The sequence below is a fragment of the Erithacus rubecula genome (genome assembly GCF_903797595.1).
Source record: "Erithacus rubecula genome assembly, chromosome: 19".
In the NCBI taxonomy this organism is placed as follows: domain Eukaryota; kingdom Metazoa; phylum Chordata; class Aves; order Passeriformes; family Muscicapidae; genus Erithacus; species Erithacus rubecula.
The window spans coordinates 9,597,375-9,616,442 of NC_136671.1; the positions used below are offsets into that span (position 1 = coordinate 9,597,375).

General features: G+C 45.7%; 1 protein-coding gene across 4 annotated transcripts in view; it reads left to right on the top strand.

Moving 5' to 3' along the window:
• The window catches only part of SVOP (SV2 related protein), a 72,469-nt gene extending 53,473 nt beyond the window's left edge, over positions 1-18,996 (top strand). Inside the window, exons 1-17 of one of the 4 annotated variants that reach the window (XR_013776410.1) lie at positions 718-877; positions 2,954-3,114; positions 4,297-4,382; positions 5,262-5,360; positions 6,611-6,682; positions 7,010-7,134; positions 8,925-8,988; positions 9,515-9,640; positions 10,602-10,730; positions 11,078-11,151; positions 11,436-11,512; positions 12,662-12,769; positions 14,079-14,190; positions 14,434-14,515; positions 14,676-14,765; positions 15,216-15,979; positions 17,959-18,996. Coding sequence is in view for 3 of the 4 variants with exons in the window: in XM_079322545.1 (XP_079178671.1) it covers positions 843-877; positions 2,954-3,114; positions 4,297-4,382; positions 5,262-5,360; positions 6,611-6,682; positions 7,010-7,134; positions 8,925-8,988; positions 9,515-9,640; positions 10,602-10,730; positions 11,078-11,151; positions 11,436-11,512; positions 12,662-12,769; positions 14,079-14,190; positions 14,434-14,515; positions 14,676-14,765; positions 15,216-15,404 (1,629 nt within the window). In the remaining variant the exon portion in view is untranslated. Of the gene's footprint in view, positions 1-15; positions 878-2,953; positions 3,115-4,296; positions 4,383-4,747; positions 5,163-5,261; positions 5,361-6,610; positions 6,683-7,009; positions 7,135-8,924; positions 8,989-9,514; positions 9,641-10,601; positions 10,731-11,077; positions 11,152-11,435; positions 11,513-12,661; positions 12,770-14,078; positions 14,191-14,433; positions 14,516-14,675; positions 14,766-15,215 lie in introns of those variants that run through there. The other 3 variants (XM_079322545.1, XM_079322544.1, XM_079322546.1) reach the window with 3 other exon arrangements.
• Positions 18,997-19,068: the final 72 nt, after the last annotated feature.

Below are 19,068 nucleotides of genomic sequence, written 5' to 3' on the forward strand. Positions count from 1 at the left end.
GGGCCCGTAGCGGGATAACGGGCCCGTAGCGGGATAACGGGCCCGTGCGTGTGTGAGCGGCTTGTGGCGCGGTAACGGGCCCGTGCCGGTGTGACACCCGCTGTGATGGGAAGCCCCGCGGGTCAAAGGCCGCTCCCGGTGTGACAGCCCCGATCCCCGCGCTGCTCCACCCTCAGAGGTGTCGGCGGCCCGCGGCCGTGGCTGAGCTCTGGGGAAACAGCGCAACCTTCCAGTGCCTGGTGGAATAATTGGGATACTGAAGGTGTCCGGCCCCGGCAGCGCTGCCCCGTCCCGGTGGATGTGACTCTGGGGACGGCCCGTGCTGGCGGCGCTGGGCTCGGGGTTCTCCCGGTGCTGCCGTTCCGCGGGGCGAGCCCGCTCGGGGCAATGCGGGAATCGCTGCCGAGCCGAGCCGAGCCCAGCCGAGCCGAGCCGAGCCCAGCCGAGCCGAGCCCAGCCGAGCCCAGCCGAGCTGAGCCCACTGGGCTGAACTAAGCCATGGCCAGTCCGGGTGAACTGACCCGAGCCAAGCTGTGCTGAGCTAAACCAGCCGTGCCAAACCGAGCCATGCTGAGCTGAGCTGAGCCGAGCCTAACTGAGCCAAACCAGCCAAGCCGAGCCAAACCGAGCCATGCTGAGCTGAGCTGAGCCGAGCCCAGCTGAGCCAACCCAGCCAAGCTGAGCCAACCCAGCCAAGCCGAGCCGAGCCGTGCCGTGCCAGGCTGAGCCCAGCCGAGCCCAGCGGGAGCTGTCCAGCCTCTCCAGCCTCTCCAGCGCTCCATCCATCCATCCCGCAGCCCGACCCGCCATGCGGGAGCGATGAGCGCAGCCGCCGCCCGGCCATGGAGGAGGATTTGTTCCAGCTGAAGCAGCTGCCGTGAGTAGCGCCGAGGGGGCTCCAGCCCCTCCGACCGCGGGGATCCCGCCGGGGGATCCAGCCGGGAAGCGGCTCAGACCGCGGCAATCAAGGCCATTTTCCCCCGTGCAGCATCCCGAGGGATGCACGAGCTGTTTGTTACATAAATTCACTCATCATTGGTGTTTTGTTTATTTGTTTTGGGTTTTTTTGGGGGGTGAGGATTTGTTGGTGGTTGGGATAAAATGTAGGAGCGCCAGGAGATTTGGGGGTCGCCTTTGCAGAGGGGTTTATCTGTAAATAACGTTGTGCTGGGGAGGTTCTTCCTCGCCATCCTCCTCCTCGCCAGGGAGGAAACGCAGAGCAGAACCTGCCCTGCCAAGGTGGGTTTTTTTGGGGGGGATCATCAGCATTGACAGCGTTTCTAGAAAGCCAAATGCTGCTGCACAAGGGAAATGCTGATTTTTGTCTTTGGGTTGCTGGATCTGTGAAAAAAAAAAAAATAAAAATAAACAAAACCCAACCCCAAACCTGATAAAACCTTTGGTGCCTTTAACCCCAGGAATTCCTTCCTTTCCCCTCAATTCCGAATGAAAATTAAAAACCTTGAAATTTAAAGGTTTAAAACCAACCCCGTTTTTTTCCTAATGCTCAATTCTCAGGTGTTTTGCAACATATTCCTATTTATAAATCATGGGCTCTGCAAGGCAGGGAAGGAACGTTTCAAGTTGGTGTTAAATATTCATGAGCTCGTGTCAATGACAGAGCACCCTGTCCCATAACATTCCTGATAAGTTGGGAAACGAGCTCCAGCTCTTTTCCAATCCTTAGTTAAGATGCCTTCAGCTTTTCAGGGAAAAGATTCAGAGGTTATTTTATCAAGCTTTTTTTTCTCCCATTTTTAAGAACAAAACCTGGGAATACCTTCCAAAATACCTTCCAGTGCAGGTGTTTTGGTGCTGTGAGATTTTGTAAATAAATGCAGCAGCTCCCTGAGATGTCCCAGATGTGAAAAATTTGGCAAGTATGGAGCAGAAATTATCCCTGTGGAATTTTTTCCTTCGTTTGTATCAGTTTGTTTCACATATCCCTAAATTTTGCACCTGTATTTTGGTTTTCTGTGCTGAGGAATGTGGCAATCTCTGCCTGAATTTGTGATTCTCAGATTTTGTAGGATCCATCACCTCCAAAGCTGCAACGATCTTTAAGGTCCCTCCCTGTGATAATTTAACTTATTTCCAAAACTATTTCACTTCAATCCAAGGGATTTTCACTTTCCAAGGGGGAAAAGTTCTGCTGTGATGAAGGAAAAGTGAAGGAAGTTTGAGGGATCTGTTCCCAAATCTTTGGCCACAGAAAATTTCACAGATGGGGAAAGAATCTTCTCTGCGGGAAGGGAACAAATCCCTCTGACCAAAACATCAAAGCTGTGTCAGTTTAGCAAATTCTGGTCTTAAAATACAGATATTTCGTTTTATCAGGCATATCAATTACTTGATATTAAATAATTCTATTTAAAATGAAAATGGAGTCACAGAATCAGCATTCTGATGGGAAAAAAATCCATCCATTCCCTGAATAAGCTCAGTAATTGTATTTCACTAAATAATATTTCAAGTTATGGTGCATTTCAGGACTTCCATTTCTAATCACAAAAACAACTCAGAAAATGGAATTTGGGCTCTTCCTGCCTGAAATTCAATGACACAGCAATGCCTAATTCCAATTAAAGCCAGGCACACAAACCATGGATCTCATTAAATATGCATCATTCCATCATATTTTTATGGCCTCTGTGGTTTTATAACTTTGTGGATAGCACAATAACAGCCTCTGTGTCCAAACCCAAGGATTTTATCCATCCCAATGTAGATCCAAACACAAATCCCGGTGGAGAATGGAGGCAGAGAATGAGGAGAAAAAGAGGCTTCAAAACTGGGAAATCCCCCTGGGAGGATCCATCCTGTGTCCAAACCCAAGGATTTTATCCATCCAATTGTAGATCCAAACACAAATAAACCCCAGTGGAGAACGGAGGCAGAGAATGAGGAGAAAAAGAGGCTTCAAAAGTGGGAAATGCCCTTTGTGTGCTTCCAGGGTGGTGAAATTCCGCCGCACGGGGGAGAGCTCGAGGTCGGAGGACGATGCGATTTCGGGAGAGCACGAGGTGCAGATCGAGGGGGTGAGAGCGGAGCTGGAGCCCGTGGAGCTCGGGGATGGAGCAGCCGTGCCCAAGGAATTCGCCAACCCCACGGATGGTGAGCAGGATTCTTGTTATCCTGCTTTTTATTTGTGGAAAAATGAGGGATCTCTTCATTCCAGTCCAGAAGTTTGGAGGTTTTTATCCTCAGATAAAAAATAATAACTCGGGGAAATTCTGTTTGAACTGAAAATCGTGGTTGGATCAGCCCATTCTCTGTGGGATGCTCTCTGTGTTTCCTTTTTGTGTTCCCTGTTAGGGAGTTGTGGATGCAGCTGCCCTCCCCAATTCCACACTGGAATTTGCCTGATTTCCCTCTGGAGCTGCTCAGAGCTCCAGGAGCTGCTGCATCTTCAAGGCTGAGATGAATCTGCAGAGTTCCTGGCTCCTCTTTTCCTAAAGGACAACAGGAATGTCCTTCTCAGCCTCTGCTTCCTTCACTGCTTTAGGAGGGATGAGAAATACTGGATTTTTCTTAGCACAGTGTGAAAATTTTGTTTCTGAATTTCTCTGCTGTGCTTTATCCCTTGGGTTTTGTTTGATTTCCTCTTGGTCTATGTTTTTGTGATCTCACAGCTCTGAGCCAAAGCTTTTCAAATGGAAAATGAGGAATGTCCTTTTCAAACCAAGTGTCAGAACTGTGAGACTTTTAATTGATTTAAACAACTCAAATATCAAAATGTGCTTTTCTTGGTCATTTCATTTTCCATTTGAGCAAAGGAATTTGAGACATCTCAGCACCTTCAGCTGGGACAAACAAAAGAGGTCATGGCAGTGGGTGGGAAACAACCAGCAGCATTTTTAACAGAAGCAAGGTTTAAGATTTGTGTGTTTTGGAGAAAGTCTTGATTTCAATAATGAGAGGTTGCACTGAAATATTCCCTGCAGCTCCCAGCACTGCTGTGGGCTGGGGCAGAGTTGTTTTTCCCCACAAAAAGCTGCACTTTAATGTCTGGAGGAGTCACTCCCAGGAGGAAGAGGCTGAACATGGGCTGGATTTGTGGGTGCCACACTTATTAACCTCCACAGCATTAAAACATTCTAAGAATAATTAAAATTATTTTGACTTTGCAAGAACACAGAGATTTTCCTGAGTAGGAATTGTATAATAACTAAACAACTCTATTATATATTTGAGATCTCAGCAAATGAGCCAATTAATTAGTAATTAAACCAGAAAGTTCTCTCTCAAGGGCTGGATTTTTTAAGGAAGGAATCCTTGGAATTGTTTTCTTTCCAGATACTTTCATGGTGGAAGATGCGGTGGAAGCCATTGGATTTGGGAAGTTCCAGTGGAAACTCTCTGTCATTACTGGATTGGCATGGGCAAGTAACTGGGATCAGGATCACTTCATCATCATCACTTAGAGAATCTCAGGGATTCCAAATAATGGGGGCAGAGAATCTCCAAGCAGATAAATGTACAACAAAGCAGGAATTGCACTGGAATTTCTAAAATAACAGCAGCATTGTTGGGAGGGGGAATGATGGAATTCTTGGTCTCTAAAGTTCTTATAGATCAGGGTTTGGAAAACCATTTTGATTCTCCACTTGAATTTGGTTCCAAATGAAAGAGGTTCCAGGCTGCTCCTGCAGAACCTGAGGTTTCCTGCAGTGATTTTGCCACATTCCTCCCATCAGCTGCCATCCCAGTTCCACTTTTAACCTTGATATCAATAAGAGTCTTGGTTTCCATTTTTCTGCTCTTTCTGAAGCTGTGTCCCACCTCCTGTGGTGTATTTTATGATCCTGATACCTGGAGCTGTATTTATTGTTTTTATCTGTGTCAAAAGCTGGAATCTGCCATGGTTGAGATCCTAAATCAGCTATGGAATTTGGTTTCCAGGTGATCCATGCAAACCCAGGAGTGTTTAAGGGAATTAAAGTTACAAGGTATTCAACAGTTCCTGGCTGAGTCCATGTGTGAAGGGCTGAAAGTTGGAATTTGCACTATGGAAGTGACTGAACCTTTGCCACTGACCAGCCAAACCTCCTCACAATCTTTGGATTTAGCTCTTTGGATCCTCTCTTCCAGAGTTACTAAATCTGCTGACAATCAGAAACAAGTTTAAATATTAAATATTAAATATTCTCTTCAACCCCAAGGTGTGAACAGCACAGAAATGTCACCAAGGCCTATTATTACCTCCTAATCCACCTGATTTTCAGGAAATTGTTGATTTTTGCTTTCTTTTCCCCCTGCAGATGGCAGATGCCATGGAAATGATGATATTAAGTATCCTTGCTCCTCAGCTGCACTGTGAGTGGCGTTTACCCAGCTGGCAAGTTGCATTGCTCACCTCGGTAGGAAAAATACCTGACAGCTCCTGTCTTCCCTGAGCTTTTACCAACATTCTTATCCAGATATTTTGCTTTCTGTCCCCCAAATGAAATCTCCTCGTGGCCTTTGCAGATTGCTTTCAGCTTGGAAGGTGATAGGAGTTTTGTTTAAAAAAGATTTCTAGGAAGTTTTTTTAAAGATTGAAGTAATGAAATTCAGTGGGAACTGAGGGCATTTTGCAGGTTTCAGGCTTGAAGTTCTATGTAATTTGCAGGAAAAGCTATGAATTCACTCAGATTCATCCCAAAATTCAAACCATTTGATTAATTTTTTTTTAAAGTTGGTAAATTTTGATTATCTTGCTTGCTAATCTTTCTCTCTTCCCACATCTAAGCTCTCTGACAGACTGAGAGCCCTGAGGAAGAACAAACAGTTGATTTTTGAGGTTGGACTCAATGATATCAGAGATCTTTTCCAGCCTAAATAATTCTTGTGTTATCCAGTCTTTGGAAGCAGAGATTTTACAACACCACCTCCAAGGATGGTGGAATCCTGCAATGCCTTCAGGGATAAGAAAACAAATTTGGGAACCCTTCTCTCAGCATAGGCCAGTGCTGAATGCAGGGACTTTATTCCCTGAATTTCTCTCCCCTTTAGTTTTCAATGTCCTTTGTTTGGTTGTACCATCCCTGAATGCAGAGGGTCCTTCTTGCAGCTCAGCACAGGAATGTCACCTCTGAAAAGGTTTCAGGCTATTTTCTTTCACCTTCAGACTTTTCTAAACTTTTAAGGTGTAATTTTATCTGCATTCAAGCCTGGGAGCTGCTGAGGATGCTGGTAGCAGACTGGAGGAGAGCTCTGTCCTGAGATGTCAGCCAACAGCTGCTCAGCTTTTATTCAGGAATATTTTCCTGGGAACTGGAGAGCTCTGTGTCTTTCTAAGGCTGGACTCACAATGGGACAATACCAGTGTTCCCAGTCCAGGCCAGACTGGGATTGTCTGGGTTGTCACGGATGGATTTTTTAATGCAAAACTGACTTGAGGAGGGACCTTGTTGCTTCCCTGCTCCAACCCAGAGAGAACTGGGTTCATCTTTAAGATCTGGGATGATGTTAAGGTCCTTACCAACCCAAACCATTCTCTGACCTCCTGCACATCTCACTCTGTTTGGGGCTGAAATGTTCTGGATTCACTGGAAGTTTGTGTTCTGTGTCTTGTCACACTGGAATTTTCATTTGTTAAGGGAAAGATTTCTTTTCTTGTGTTCTACAGGTGGTGTTTGTGGGAATGATGTCCAGCTCCACACTCTGGGGAAACATTTCAGACCAGTATGGGAGGAAAACAGTAAGTCTGCAGCTCCTGCTGGGATAAATCCCAATATTTCTGCAGTGTGGACATTCAGTTCAACTGGCAGTGGGTGCCCAGAGGAGCTCTGGCTGCCTCATCCCTGGGAGTGTCCAAGGCCAGGTTGGAGCACCCTGGGATGCTGGAATGGGATGAGCTTTAGGGTCCCTTCCAACCCAAACCATTCCAGAATTCCCAAATGTCCACATGTACAAAGCAGCATTAAGCACACCCAGAACTGAGCTCCTATGAAATATAAAGCATTTGAAGGTCTGGTTTACACTTTAATTTGTCTTACAGTGATTTTTTAACTCTTGCTGAACACAGGGCCTAAAGATCAGCGTGTTGTGGACACTCTACTATGGGATCCTCAGTGGGTTTGCTCCCATTTACAGCTGGATCCTGGTGCTGAGGGGCCTGGTGGGCTTTGGCATTGGAGGAGTGCCTCAGTCGTAAGTAAATATTCACAAATCCAAACTCCCTCCTTTCTCTTTCTTTCTTATAAAATTCTCATGTCAGATTGAAGTCTTCTTTCTGTTCAGCCACCCCAAACCTTGGTCTTGTTGCAAGGCAGGTCATGCCCTAAAGAGCAGCATTTAGAGCCCTGACTCTGATTGTAAAATCCCAGATTATTGTTCAGTCAGGGCCTGAACTTCCCTATCCCACCCTGAGCTGGAATTTCAAACCCACCCAGCTCAGACCTGGAGCAGTGGAGATGCTGGGATGGCTCAAATGGGAAAGGAAGTGTCAGGATATTTCTCTATCATTGTGTGATTCCTTTCACTGAAGAGAGGAATCCATAAATTTTCCATCTGTAATAAATAACTCAGCTCTAGGCTTTTAATTATAAATGTAAAGGGAAGGGTACAGCCAGTCTCTCTTTCTGTAGTCTTTTATCTTTACCAATAAATGGTATTTTTGCCTTCTGGAGGTGCTTTTTTGGAGCAGGCAGAGCCTGGTTTGGATTGATGGCTCAAGATTCCTTCCCAAGGCAAGGCAGAGACTTTTCCATGGCTATTCCCAGATTAAAAATCCAGAGCTGCAGGTGCAGCCCAGCCAGGGCCACTGGAACTGGCTCAGTGAGGTTCTGTGGCTTCATGAGAGTAAAACCAGAGCCAGTTACAGATCTCCAAGTGAATCCCATCTTCCCTGAGTCTGTTTCCTGTTCTAACTATAACAGGGATTTATTTGACAGAGGGGTAAACATGGATGAAGCAGGAAAAGTAGCTCCTTTCTAATATCGTTAAGCTGTGTGATTTTGGAGGTGAGTGCCTGATCTCCATGGAATGAGTGTCATTTCCTCCTCTGGATTGGCTCCAACAATTCCATGTCCTTCTTTTGTTGGGGTCATTCACCAGCTCCTGTTTTCTCTGCACTGCAGAGGGACCTGAGCTACACTTGAAGATGAGATTTGACTTCTCCAAATCTCTGCTTGAGTGAAATATTGTGTGAAACTTTACAGCTTTCTATTAACTGGGCAGCTCCTCAGAGATCAATCCACTCTTTAAGTTACCAGGAATTTTGTCCCAAACCTCAAAGGAATCCTGAGGAATTTGGAGGTGGGAACAGGCTGAATCCATGGAATGCAAACAGAGCAAAGCCAAACTTTACCAGTTTGAAGATGACAGAGCCTGGAGTGGCTGCTGCCTCAATTCCTCCTCAGGAATTCCTCCTGGAGAAGCTTTGCCATCACTCCTTGGCACAGGCATGAAACAAAGCCTCAGTGGTTGCTCTTTGAATCCCACAATAAAAGAATGCAAATTATTTTATACCAGTGACATGAAAGTATTCCCCTCTTGGAGAATTGAACCCTGGCACAGGAGATGGATGGGAATTCTCTGAGCCAGTTGTAAAGCCCTGAAGAAATCCTTTATCCAGCAAGAGTTTGCATTGAATTCTGATGGAGCACACTGAAAATACCAGATAAAAATGCATTTTCAGTGGTGCTCTGGCTCAGAGCAGGACTATGAAAACATAAGCATCAAGATCTGCATTTAACTGACAAATGTGGGGTCAAAACCACACAAAAAAAGCAAATTGTGTCCTCTCTTAAAGGGTTTGTTCTGGGGTGGAAGAGGAGTGTGACCCAGTGTCACAGCCTGGCTGGCTCTGGGGATAGGGGGAGCTCTGAGTTGCTGCTCTGGGTTTGGCAGTTTTATTTAAAGCCAACAGGGGTGTTTGAACCTCTGCTGTCTGATTTCCCTCTCTGTGCTGACATTTTCTTCTCTGTTCCCTCTTTTAGGGTAACTTTATATGCTGAATTCCTTCCAATGAAAGCCAGAGCAAAATGCATTTTATTGATAGAGGTGAGTGGATGCATTCTGATCCTCTGCTGGTCACATCCCTTCCATCCTGCTGCCTGGAAATCCCCTCAGAGCTGCAGCCAGACCTGGCCTGTGCCCCTTGCTGTGGAGCTGAGTCACTCCTGAGCTCTGCTACCAACCCAGCTCCAAAAGCAGCAGGAAGTTTTCCTGTCACACTCCATTCTTTGTGTTGAATTTGCCTTTTTCCAAATGATTTTGGAAAATATAGGGCTGGAGAGTGAGCACAAGAGAGGCATTGGGTGTCCATGATTTTGTGGTGAAATGCATCTCAGTGATGGATTTGGAGACAACTCCACAAATTCAGTGCTAAATTCAGCTCCACATCTTCATCCAAACATGCCAAAGTCACTCAGGGCAGAATTTTATCCTTGGAACATTTTGAGGCACAATTTGCACCCAGGAATTTCTCTCTCCAGCCATCCCTGGTGAGCACAGCCTGGAATGTTCCAAAGAAGAGGCTTTGGGAGCACTCCATTCCTCATTTTTCTGTTGGTTTTCCCTCTTGCAGGTGTTCTGGGCCCTTGGGACTGTGTTTGAGGTGCTCCTGGCAGTGGTGGTGATGCCCACGCTGGGCTGGCGCTGGCTCCTCATCCTCTCTGCCCTCCCACTCCTGCTCTTTGCTGGCCTGTGTTTTGTAGGTATTCCTCAAGGATTCACCTGAAATCCTGCACCTCCCACTCTTCTACCCCATTCTGTGACCCAGCTGAAGGAAATCTGAACAGTTTTGAGCTCTCTGCTGGTGTCTTCTGTGAAATAATGACCAAAAAATGTAATTTCAGCTTTTCCCAGGGTGCTGGGAAAAACATTCCAGGGAGAGTTGTGTTGATGTGATTATAATTGCTGGAGGGCTGGAATTTGGTGAAATCAGGCCTGGATCCCTCTCCAATTTAATGACTTTGTTTCAACTAAGCTCAGTGGAACCAGCATTTTATCAAAAGCTGTTGCTATTTCTCTAAATTCTCTTTTGATTTTGTCACTTTTAAAACAAAATTCAACTTAAAAATCCTCCCAAATCAGGGATAGGATCTGCAGAGTGCATGTCAGGTTCCAAATAAGTTAAACCTGAGATTCAGTGATATATTTAATATTTTATTATTTATTAGGTGATATCTTTGCCAAGCACTCAGTCTCCTCATGGATAAATAAACCACTTGTCAGGTGGTTTAGCAGCCCTTTTTACTTCTTAGTTTTTCAGGAATACCTCCAGTTATTCAGGTGCTCACAAGCTTGTTCTAAATTAAAAGGAGCTTAAACACATAAATTTTGGAATGCCAGGAGCATCTTGTTATCTGCCCTGGATGCTTTGGAAGGAATAATGTAAAAAACCTGCAAAAATTCCCAGAAGTTCTCAAAAATAAACCCAAATGAATGGAAGGGAAAGTATTCTGAGGTCATGGGGAAAGTGGGGGGATTGCAGTTTGTAAAGCCTGATGAGATGACTCTTGGAATTCTTTCTTGGAATTCTTCAAGCTTAATTCTGTAATCCTTTGTCATGTGAGAATCTGCTGGAGATTCCCCCGAGGAAAATCCCAGAGTTTATTGCTGGTTGTGACACCCTGCTGTGTGTGTGTGTGTGACCTGCTCTGCTCCCTTAGTGGCTGCCAGAAAGTGCCAGGTATGATGTGTTATCTGGGAACCAGGAGAAAGCTCTGGCCACTTTGAAGAGGATTGCCACAGAAAATGGAGCTCCAATGCCTTTGGGAAAACTGGTGGTTTCCAGGCAGGTATGTGCAGGTCCCAGAACCTCCAGAGCAATGAAACTGAGGGGGGTGTAACCAAATCATCAATGTTCTGTTCAATTTTAATGTCTCAGCTAGGCAGAAAAAAAAAAAAGAGGTTTGAGCATTTCTGCCTCTTTGCCACTGAGGAAGAGTTAATTTCTCATTTGGAGGTGCAAAGCAGCTTTAAAATTGGTATTCATGTTATTTAACCTCATTGTTATTAAAGAAAACCAAACCTTGAGGTTGTTGAAGAGCTCAGATCAGAATTCATGGATTTGAATTCATGAGACAAAATGAAATTTGACTCTTTAGCTGTCCCTCATCATCCAACTTCTGCTTGTTCCCAACAGGAGGACAGAGGCAAAATGAGGGATCTTTTCAGCCCCCATTTCCGCTGGACCACGTTGTTGCTCTGGTTTATTTGGTAAGAGAAAACCTAAAGGTTCAGTGCCAGCACAGCTCCAGATGGGTTTTATTAAGGGATTTGACTCAAATACAGCAACTTCCTCCTCAGACAAAAACCAACCAACCAAACAAAAAACCCAACCTGTATTGATTTGTAATTTATTCAACCACCCAAGCATTCCCAATCAAATTGCCCTTTAATTTTCTGAATGCTGAAATAGCTTTGGAGTAAGACTTTTGATTTGTGGTGTTTCTTTTAAGTTGGACAAGCTGAAACTTCCTCTCTCATTTGCTTCCTTGCAGGTTTTCCAATGCTTTTTCATATTATGGGTTAGTTTTATTAACTACAGAGCTCTTCCAAGCAGGAGATGTTTGCAGCAGTGAGTATTGCTCCATCTTTTCTTTTTAAATATGTCCTGTTAAAACTGCTGGAATATCTTTTATTAGATCACCTTCTGCTGGTGGTTTGGAAAAGGAATGTGGCTGAGTTTTAAGATTATTTTAAATATTTCCTCACCTCTGCCCAGTGCAGAGAGGTCCTGCAGTGGTTTTGAGCCCAAAATGTCAAACAGCAAAACAACTTTCAAGGCAGACCTGTTATCTTTTCCTCTTGATTAAGAATAAAAGTGATTGGATAAATACAAGTTTTCAGATTTGACAGGTCTAATTAGTTCTGAGAGAAACTGCTGCTGTGGAGCTCCTGGGTTCTCAAGATGGGAAGACCTGCTGAGAAAAAAGATAATGGTGGGAAATCAACATCCTTTGTGTTGTAGAATTTTTGGGGAGAAAAAATGGTGCTATGACTGAGTTAAAAAGAGTTTGATTCCCCAGGGGAGGAATGATTACATTCAGAACACTTGTAATTAGGGAAAACTGCCTGGAAGTTGGGAAATTAGAAAATGTGGATGGGGAGTGTTGGAGCAGCCCCAGATTCCAGGGTTGAGCAGCAGTGATGAGTTCTGAGAGCTCTGACTCAGGTTTGCTCCCTCAGGGGGGGATGCAGCCCTTAAAAACCCTTATTTTTATAAGGACATGGAGTTATACAGTATTCTCAGAGTGTAGGAAGTGTTGGGATCCCAATTTGTATTGGGAAAAACTGAATTATTTGAGTTAATTCTGTCCTGAGCCCTGGACTGGAAAATAATTCAGGCTGTACAGCTGATAAGGAGGTGGAATTTTTACTGAGCTGAGACATCCTGTCACAGAAAACATGATGAATGTTCAGTGTTTCCAGGCAAAATCACCAAGCATTGCTCTTCAATGCCCCTCTGACTCTGAATTCCATCCCAGCAGCACATCAGGCATTCAGAAGAGGAATAACAATTAAATCAAAGGGGCAGAATCACTTAAATTTCTGTCCCTAAACAACTTCCCAGAAGTTTTTTAAGGAATGGTGAGTGCAGTGAATCCATTCCAGCCCTTCCTAAATTTCAGCAGTAAAAGTGAGAGATCCAGCAGGAAGGTAAACAGGGAAGAGTTTGCTTAAAATATATTAAATATTTGTGCTTTTTTTTTTTTTTTTCCTGCAGTATCCAGCAGAAGGCAGGAAGTAAAAGCCAAGTGCAGCCTGACCTGTGAGTACCTGACAGAGGAAGATTACACTGACCTGCTCTGGACAACCCTGTCAGAATTCCCTGGTAAGGGGCAGTGAGAAGCACCAGATTTTCCTTGGAATGGCTCAGGGTGTGGGAATGGGCTCTGGCAGCAGCACTGGAGCTGGGATGTCTGGCCTGATGCTTCCCACAGCACTCAGAGCTCCTTGCTGAAGCTGTGGATTCTCCCTGCCCTGGGATCACTCCAGAAAAAATCAGTCACTGCTGTGGAATGGCCCCTCTGTCTGTTCCAACCCAGCAACACTTCAGGAAGTGGAAAACCAGCTCAAAGGGGCAGAAACACTGGAATTTCTGTCCATAGGTGACTTTCCAGAAGTATTTTCAAAGGATGGTGGGTACTGTGATTCTATGGAGAACTTGCTCCCTAAATCTCTGTGTCCATCAGTGCTGATCCTGTGATTTTCAGGAAATTCCAGCAAATTTCAATGGACAGTCTGGCACAGGACAAGCAAAATAGTGTGAAAGAGTTGATCCTCCAGATGGAGGGGATCTCCCAGTGTTATTCTGATTGAAACAACACCAGAGCCAGGGATCAGGATATTTTCACTCTTCTGGATCATCATTTCAGGCCTAAAAGCTCAAGGAGAAGCCATTTAATGAATGATAATTTGCAAGTATGACTGAGAAATATGCACAGTCATTCCTAAAAGCAGTGTGCTGCCAAACAGTCATTTTGGGAAGGATTCCCAGAAAAAAAGAGTGGGTACCTTGGAGTGGTGCTGTGGCTGAAAAGTCTGGTTTGATCCTCACAGACACTGAGGTGGGAGTGAGAAATACTGACAGGGTACCTCTGAATGTGACACTGATGCTGGAATAATCCCCACTCCTGCTGTGCATCAGCTTTCAAATGGATCTGGGAAAATTGCATTGGAGGGAAGAGTTAATAGTGAGATTTACTGAGCTGGATCTATTTCCTATCAAAAAGCAGGGGAGAAATAATTTGGTGAAACATCTAAATAACAGAACAGAAAAAAAGCACCACATTCTAAAGAGCTCTGAAATCCAGCAGGAAACAATGGCCAGAAGTTGAACAGGAATTCTTCCAGTGAGCCATGAGCAGGTGTTTTAGGCATTCACATCAGAAATCCCTGGATGGGAGTGTGGATTTGTGGATCTGGGAGCCTGGAGCAGGACTCAGCAGCTGCAACACACACCAAAAAAAAATTCCTGTTTTCATACAACACCTGTAGCAATCCATCCCACTGCCCTGCCTGGGGCCAGCAAAGGATTGGAAAGAGAGGCCAAAATTGCCAATGTAAAGCAGCCAGGCTGTGTTAAATCTGCTGCAGCCCCTCTTTGCTGCATTCCAAGGTGTCCTGGCCTCTTCCCACAGGTGTGTTGGTGACCCTGTGGATCATCGACCGCATCGGCCGCAAGAAAACCATGGCCCTGTCCTTCCTTGTCTTCTCCTTCTGCAGCCTCCTGCTCTTTCTCTGTGTTGGAAGGTGGGTCCAAGGAGCAAAAGAGAAAAAGATTCATCCATATCCTCTCATGGTTGTGGTGGGAGAACTGGGATTGGTGGTTTGAAAAGCTGTAGGATGGTCGTGCTCAGATGGAGAAAGATTTAAGGCTGGGGTTGGGTTTTGTCACCAGAGTTTGGGGGGGAAGTAAAAGTGAATTAATTCCAAGTGAACCCAGCAGATTGTATTTAACATTCCCAAACTCTGCTCTCCTCTTTCTTCTCACAGAAATGTTCTTACTGTGCTGCTCTTCATTGCAAGAGCTTTTATTTCGGGAGGATTTCAGGCTGCCTATGTTTACACTCCTGAGGTAAGGGGGTTGTTGTGGTGTGGGAATATTCAAGGGGTGGGAAAGTCATTTTGGTGATCTGTTCCCAATGGACCTGTCCCCAGACTGGAGCTGTAAATCCCATTGTCATTTTCTGACAGGACTTCCCCCTGGGATTGATGGGATGTTGTTTTTTCCACAGGTTTATCCCACAGCCACACGTGCTTTGGGCCTGGGATCGTGCAGTGGAATGGCCAGAGTGGGAGCCCTCATAACCCCATTCATTGCACAGGTAAATCTCTTCTCCTCTGAGATTAGAGGCACAGGAAGCTTGGATTGATGGTATTGGAGGTCTTTTCCAGCTTTAGCAATTTCATGATTCTGTGAAGTTGATGTAGAACCTGCTTTTCTTCCACCATCCCAGGTTGCTCCAAGCTCCATCCTTGGACATTTCCAGGGATGGGGCAGCCACATCTTCTCTGGGAAACCTGTGCCAGGACCTCCCACCCTCACAGGGAAGAATTCCTTCCTAAAATCCAGTCTAATCCTGCCCTCTGAGAGTTTAAAACCACTGTCTCTTGTCCTGGCACAATCTATAAAATAATCCATAAAATCTGCCTCTTTTCCAGAAGCTTCAGGTTAAACTTTATTCCCAATACCACGATTAAAATTTCTGTTGCTCCATCAGTGTGTTTCCATGCTGAGGTGCTGTTTTTCATTCCCTGCCTTTGTTTTCCTGCAGGTGATGTTGGAATCCTCAGTCTATCTGACTCTGCTGGTTTACAGTGGCTGCTGCCTGCTGGCTGCCCTGGCCTCCTGCTTCCTGCCCATTGAGACCAAGGGCCGTGGCCTCCAGGAGTCCAGCCACAAGGAATGGGGCCAGGAGATGGTGGGCAGAGGATCTCATTCCCCAGGGGAATCACAGGAATGATGGGACATGGAAACCTGCTGGAAGAATGAAGGATAGGAGCAAGATGTCTCACAAAACCTCTGAGCCTGAAGCATGGAAAGCTGACCACCATCACTGCCAACGTCACGTGTCAAACTGCAGGAGTTTGGGGTTGAACCTCAGCAAATTGTGTTTCTGCTGCTCTTTGCTCACACTCATAAAAACTTTCTGGATGAAGAGGCCTTTGATCCAGATATCCTTGGAAGTTTAGCAGGAGGGGTTTCTCTTCAGTCTGTCATGCTTGCATGGTCAGCTCTTCAGCTTAAAATGTCCTGTGCCAAGCAAATGCCAAGTGACTGCAGCCCAGCATAAGCTGTCATTAAAACTGAGCTCTTGATGCCTAAAACCAAGAGGTTCATGTGTAGTGTGGCCCTGGCCTGGCACAGGGTGGATTCCATCCCCTACACTATGGATTGAATGCCTGCCTTGCACTTTTAGCCATCAAAACCACCCCCAAAATGTGGTTCTGGCAAACCAACCCAGGCTTTCCAGTTGGGTTCAGTTCCTGGAGAGTGGATTGCTTGGAAACTGGTTCCTGCCTGTTTCTCCCATCCCAGGTGGGTAGTTGGAGCAGGGAGGGTGGTGTTGCTGCAGAGCTGGGACCTTGTAGCAGAGATGTAAACCACAGAGAGTCATTAAGGTTGGAAAAACCTCCAAGCTCATCAAGTCCAATGTGTAAATCCTCATGTTTTGGAGCAGAATTGGACTTCTCTGGCATTGCCAGGGACCTTGAGCTCTCTGTTTGTTGCTTGGAGTGGGGAGGTTCTCACTCCTGGGTTCTCTGTGTGGATCCAGGTGTGTCCCTGCTCCATCACCTGGGCACATCCTCACTGTGGGATGGCCCCAACTGGAGTCAGGAGCTGGGCAGGACCTTTCCTGCTGTTTGTACATTGACTGCTGACAAAGGAATGTAGCTGGAATAAATGAACAAAACCATGGGAAGAGCCCATCTGCAGTGATCTTGGATGAAGAACATCCCTCCTCAAGGGGTGATCCTGCTCTTGTCAGGGAATGTAGCAGAGCTCAGGTGAGGACCAGCTTGTCTGGTTTGTCCCTGGGCACAAGTCAGGTGGCAGAGCCTGTGGGAATGTGCAAGGATCTGAGATGTGCCTCATCCAGGTCTCAGTGGATTTTCAGGATTCCAGACCTTGGTCACACAACCAAATGTGGCTGAGATGGACTTGGTGAGGCTGTGGGAGCAGTGGGGATTTATGAGCAGTGTCTCACCTGATCACAGGTAAATGTGCAACACATTGTTACAGTTCAACACTTTAAATATCCTGGGAAGCAGGTCCCATTCCTGGGGTCAGGAATAGATCTCCAAGTCCATGTTTGGTGCAGCACAAGTGAGCATGGCTGTCACTGAGGGTCACAGCTCTGAGGTCACTGCAATGCTCCACCACGTGCCAGGCTGAGGTGAAAACAGGAGTGGGTAATTCCCTAAAGAAATCCAGGAAGCTCAGGCTGATGAAAAAGGCCAAAGAGGTTGTTGGAATTGTGTGAGGGGGGATGTTCTGCTGGGAACAGAGTTTGCCCAGGCACTGAGTGTCCATCCAGTCCCACTGCAGGGTGGTGACTCAGTGCAGGGTTCCTGAAATGGTTGGTGGAAACAGGCAAACTTGGCTTTTCCCAGCGAGATGGAAATGAATTCAGCTCCCAAGGGATCCCTGGGATCCCAGGGCTCAGCTGTGGGTGGTGGCACAGAACCCTCTGTCCTTTCTCTTTGTGTCCCCTGTCCCTGTGTGCTCATGCTCCACCAAGATCAGGCTCCAGCTGATCCCAGTGAGCAGACAGGGCTCTGTGACAGCAGCCACACCTCTTTGTTCACCCCCTGCTGCCAGGCTGGAGTTGGCTCATTCTCCCTGTGTGCCTGGGGCAGAGCCAGGGGGACTTGTTCCATGGAATAGCAGAATTCCAAAGTGATTTGGGTGGGGAGGGACCTTAAAGCTCATCCAATCCCACCCCCTGCCATGGGCAGGGACATTTTCCACTAGAGCAGGTTGTTCCAAGCCCCATTCAAACCTGACTCTGAACACTTCCAGGGGTGGGAAACCTCTCTCCTTTCACTTGGGCTGGCCTCTGATGTGCTGGATAGGGGAATACAGCAGTGAGGGAGCAGATCCTGGGTGGATTTAATCAGATATTACCCCACATGTGAGGCCAGTGAGCTGGAAAACCTGCTGAGCTGGGATTTACTGGAGCTGGGATCTGCTGGAACTGGGTTTGCCTTTGCACAGTGTTCACCCCTCAGTGACAGCTCTGACATTCCATCCCCATCCTCCTGCTGCTGGAGGCCCACAAGGCCATTCCAGTCCCCCAGATGCTTCCATGCTTCCTTTTTGGGCTTTCCATGAGCTGTGTTTGCATCCCAAAACTCTGGAATTGAGCCTGGGTAGAGGTGACAGAGAATCCAAAGTGCAGGACAGGCCTGGCCTGAAGGAGCCCCCCCCACCATGACCCAGTTTGTTACTCAATGCCTTGAGTTAAAATTCTGCTTTCCCAGGGTTAATGTTCACATCTCACTTCATTTTTTTAGGTGAACATTCAGCAGTTTTAAAGAATTGCACTCCACAGCCTTTAGAGAGTTTTAGGTGAAGTTTATCTGTTCATGCACAGCTGGATCCTACAGATAAGCTACTTCCCAGGTAAAGATTTATAGGGAATGCAACATTTTCCATGCTGTTGAATAGATGAGTTTTAACCTGTGACATTTACAGTGTTAACCAAAAAATGGAAGGCATTTTTGCTTTTCACCTTGTATAAATTCTGCACTAAAAAAAAAAAAAAAATCTATTTATTGATAGAAATACAAATATTGGTGTTGCTGGGTCTTTGATTTTGTTAAAGCTTGATGCAAAGCTCAAGGGAAAATCTCCCATGGTTATCCATGAGCTTTGGATCAGCTGGATGAAAGGGAGAGGTAGGAGCCCACCACAGCTGATCCCACCTGGCTGAATTCAGCAGGAGCCTGCTGGGCACTGGAAAAATGGAGCTGGAATTCAGGATTTGCAGGAATTTGCATGTATTTAATAAGAGAAGGCCATTTTAGCTTGTTCACTGAGAACACTGGGGTTGACCCACACCAGTTATAAATCACCAATAGATTTTGTAGTAGGGCAGCACAGTTTAAGTACAAAATAAACTTCCAAAGAATCCTTTTCCACACTGAGTGTTTTTTCACTGGCAAAGGAATTACTGCAACTGCTTTGTTTCAAACTGCAAAGTGAGATCCTTTGGAATTCAAACAGAATTGTGAGATTCAGTTTTATTTATTCAGATATCAAGTGTCCAAGATATCAATGTGCCAAGCTGGTGTGGGAATGTAATTCCCCAAGTGTGCTTGGATGGAATGATTTGTTATTCCCAAATACTTACCAAAAGAGCAGTGAATGTTTCCATGTCTGAATGTACAGTTTCTAAGCTGGATTTACATTTTAATGTTGAAAAACTTGGTGTATCTCAAGCTTGTTGTAAAATATTCCTCTGGTTCCTGTTTCCCAATGTGGCATTGGAGAGTTGAAATCCACATTAGATATTTTATGTTAAACAAATAAATAGTTTTTTCAGGAAATAAGTTTTAAATTCTTCTGGGGGATGTTTAGTAGGGGTCATAACTTTGCAATTTTTTTGTTTTGGTGTTCAGAGG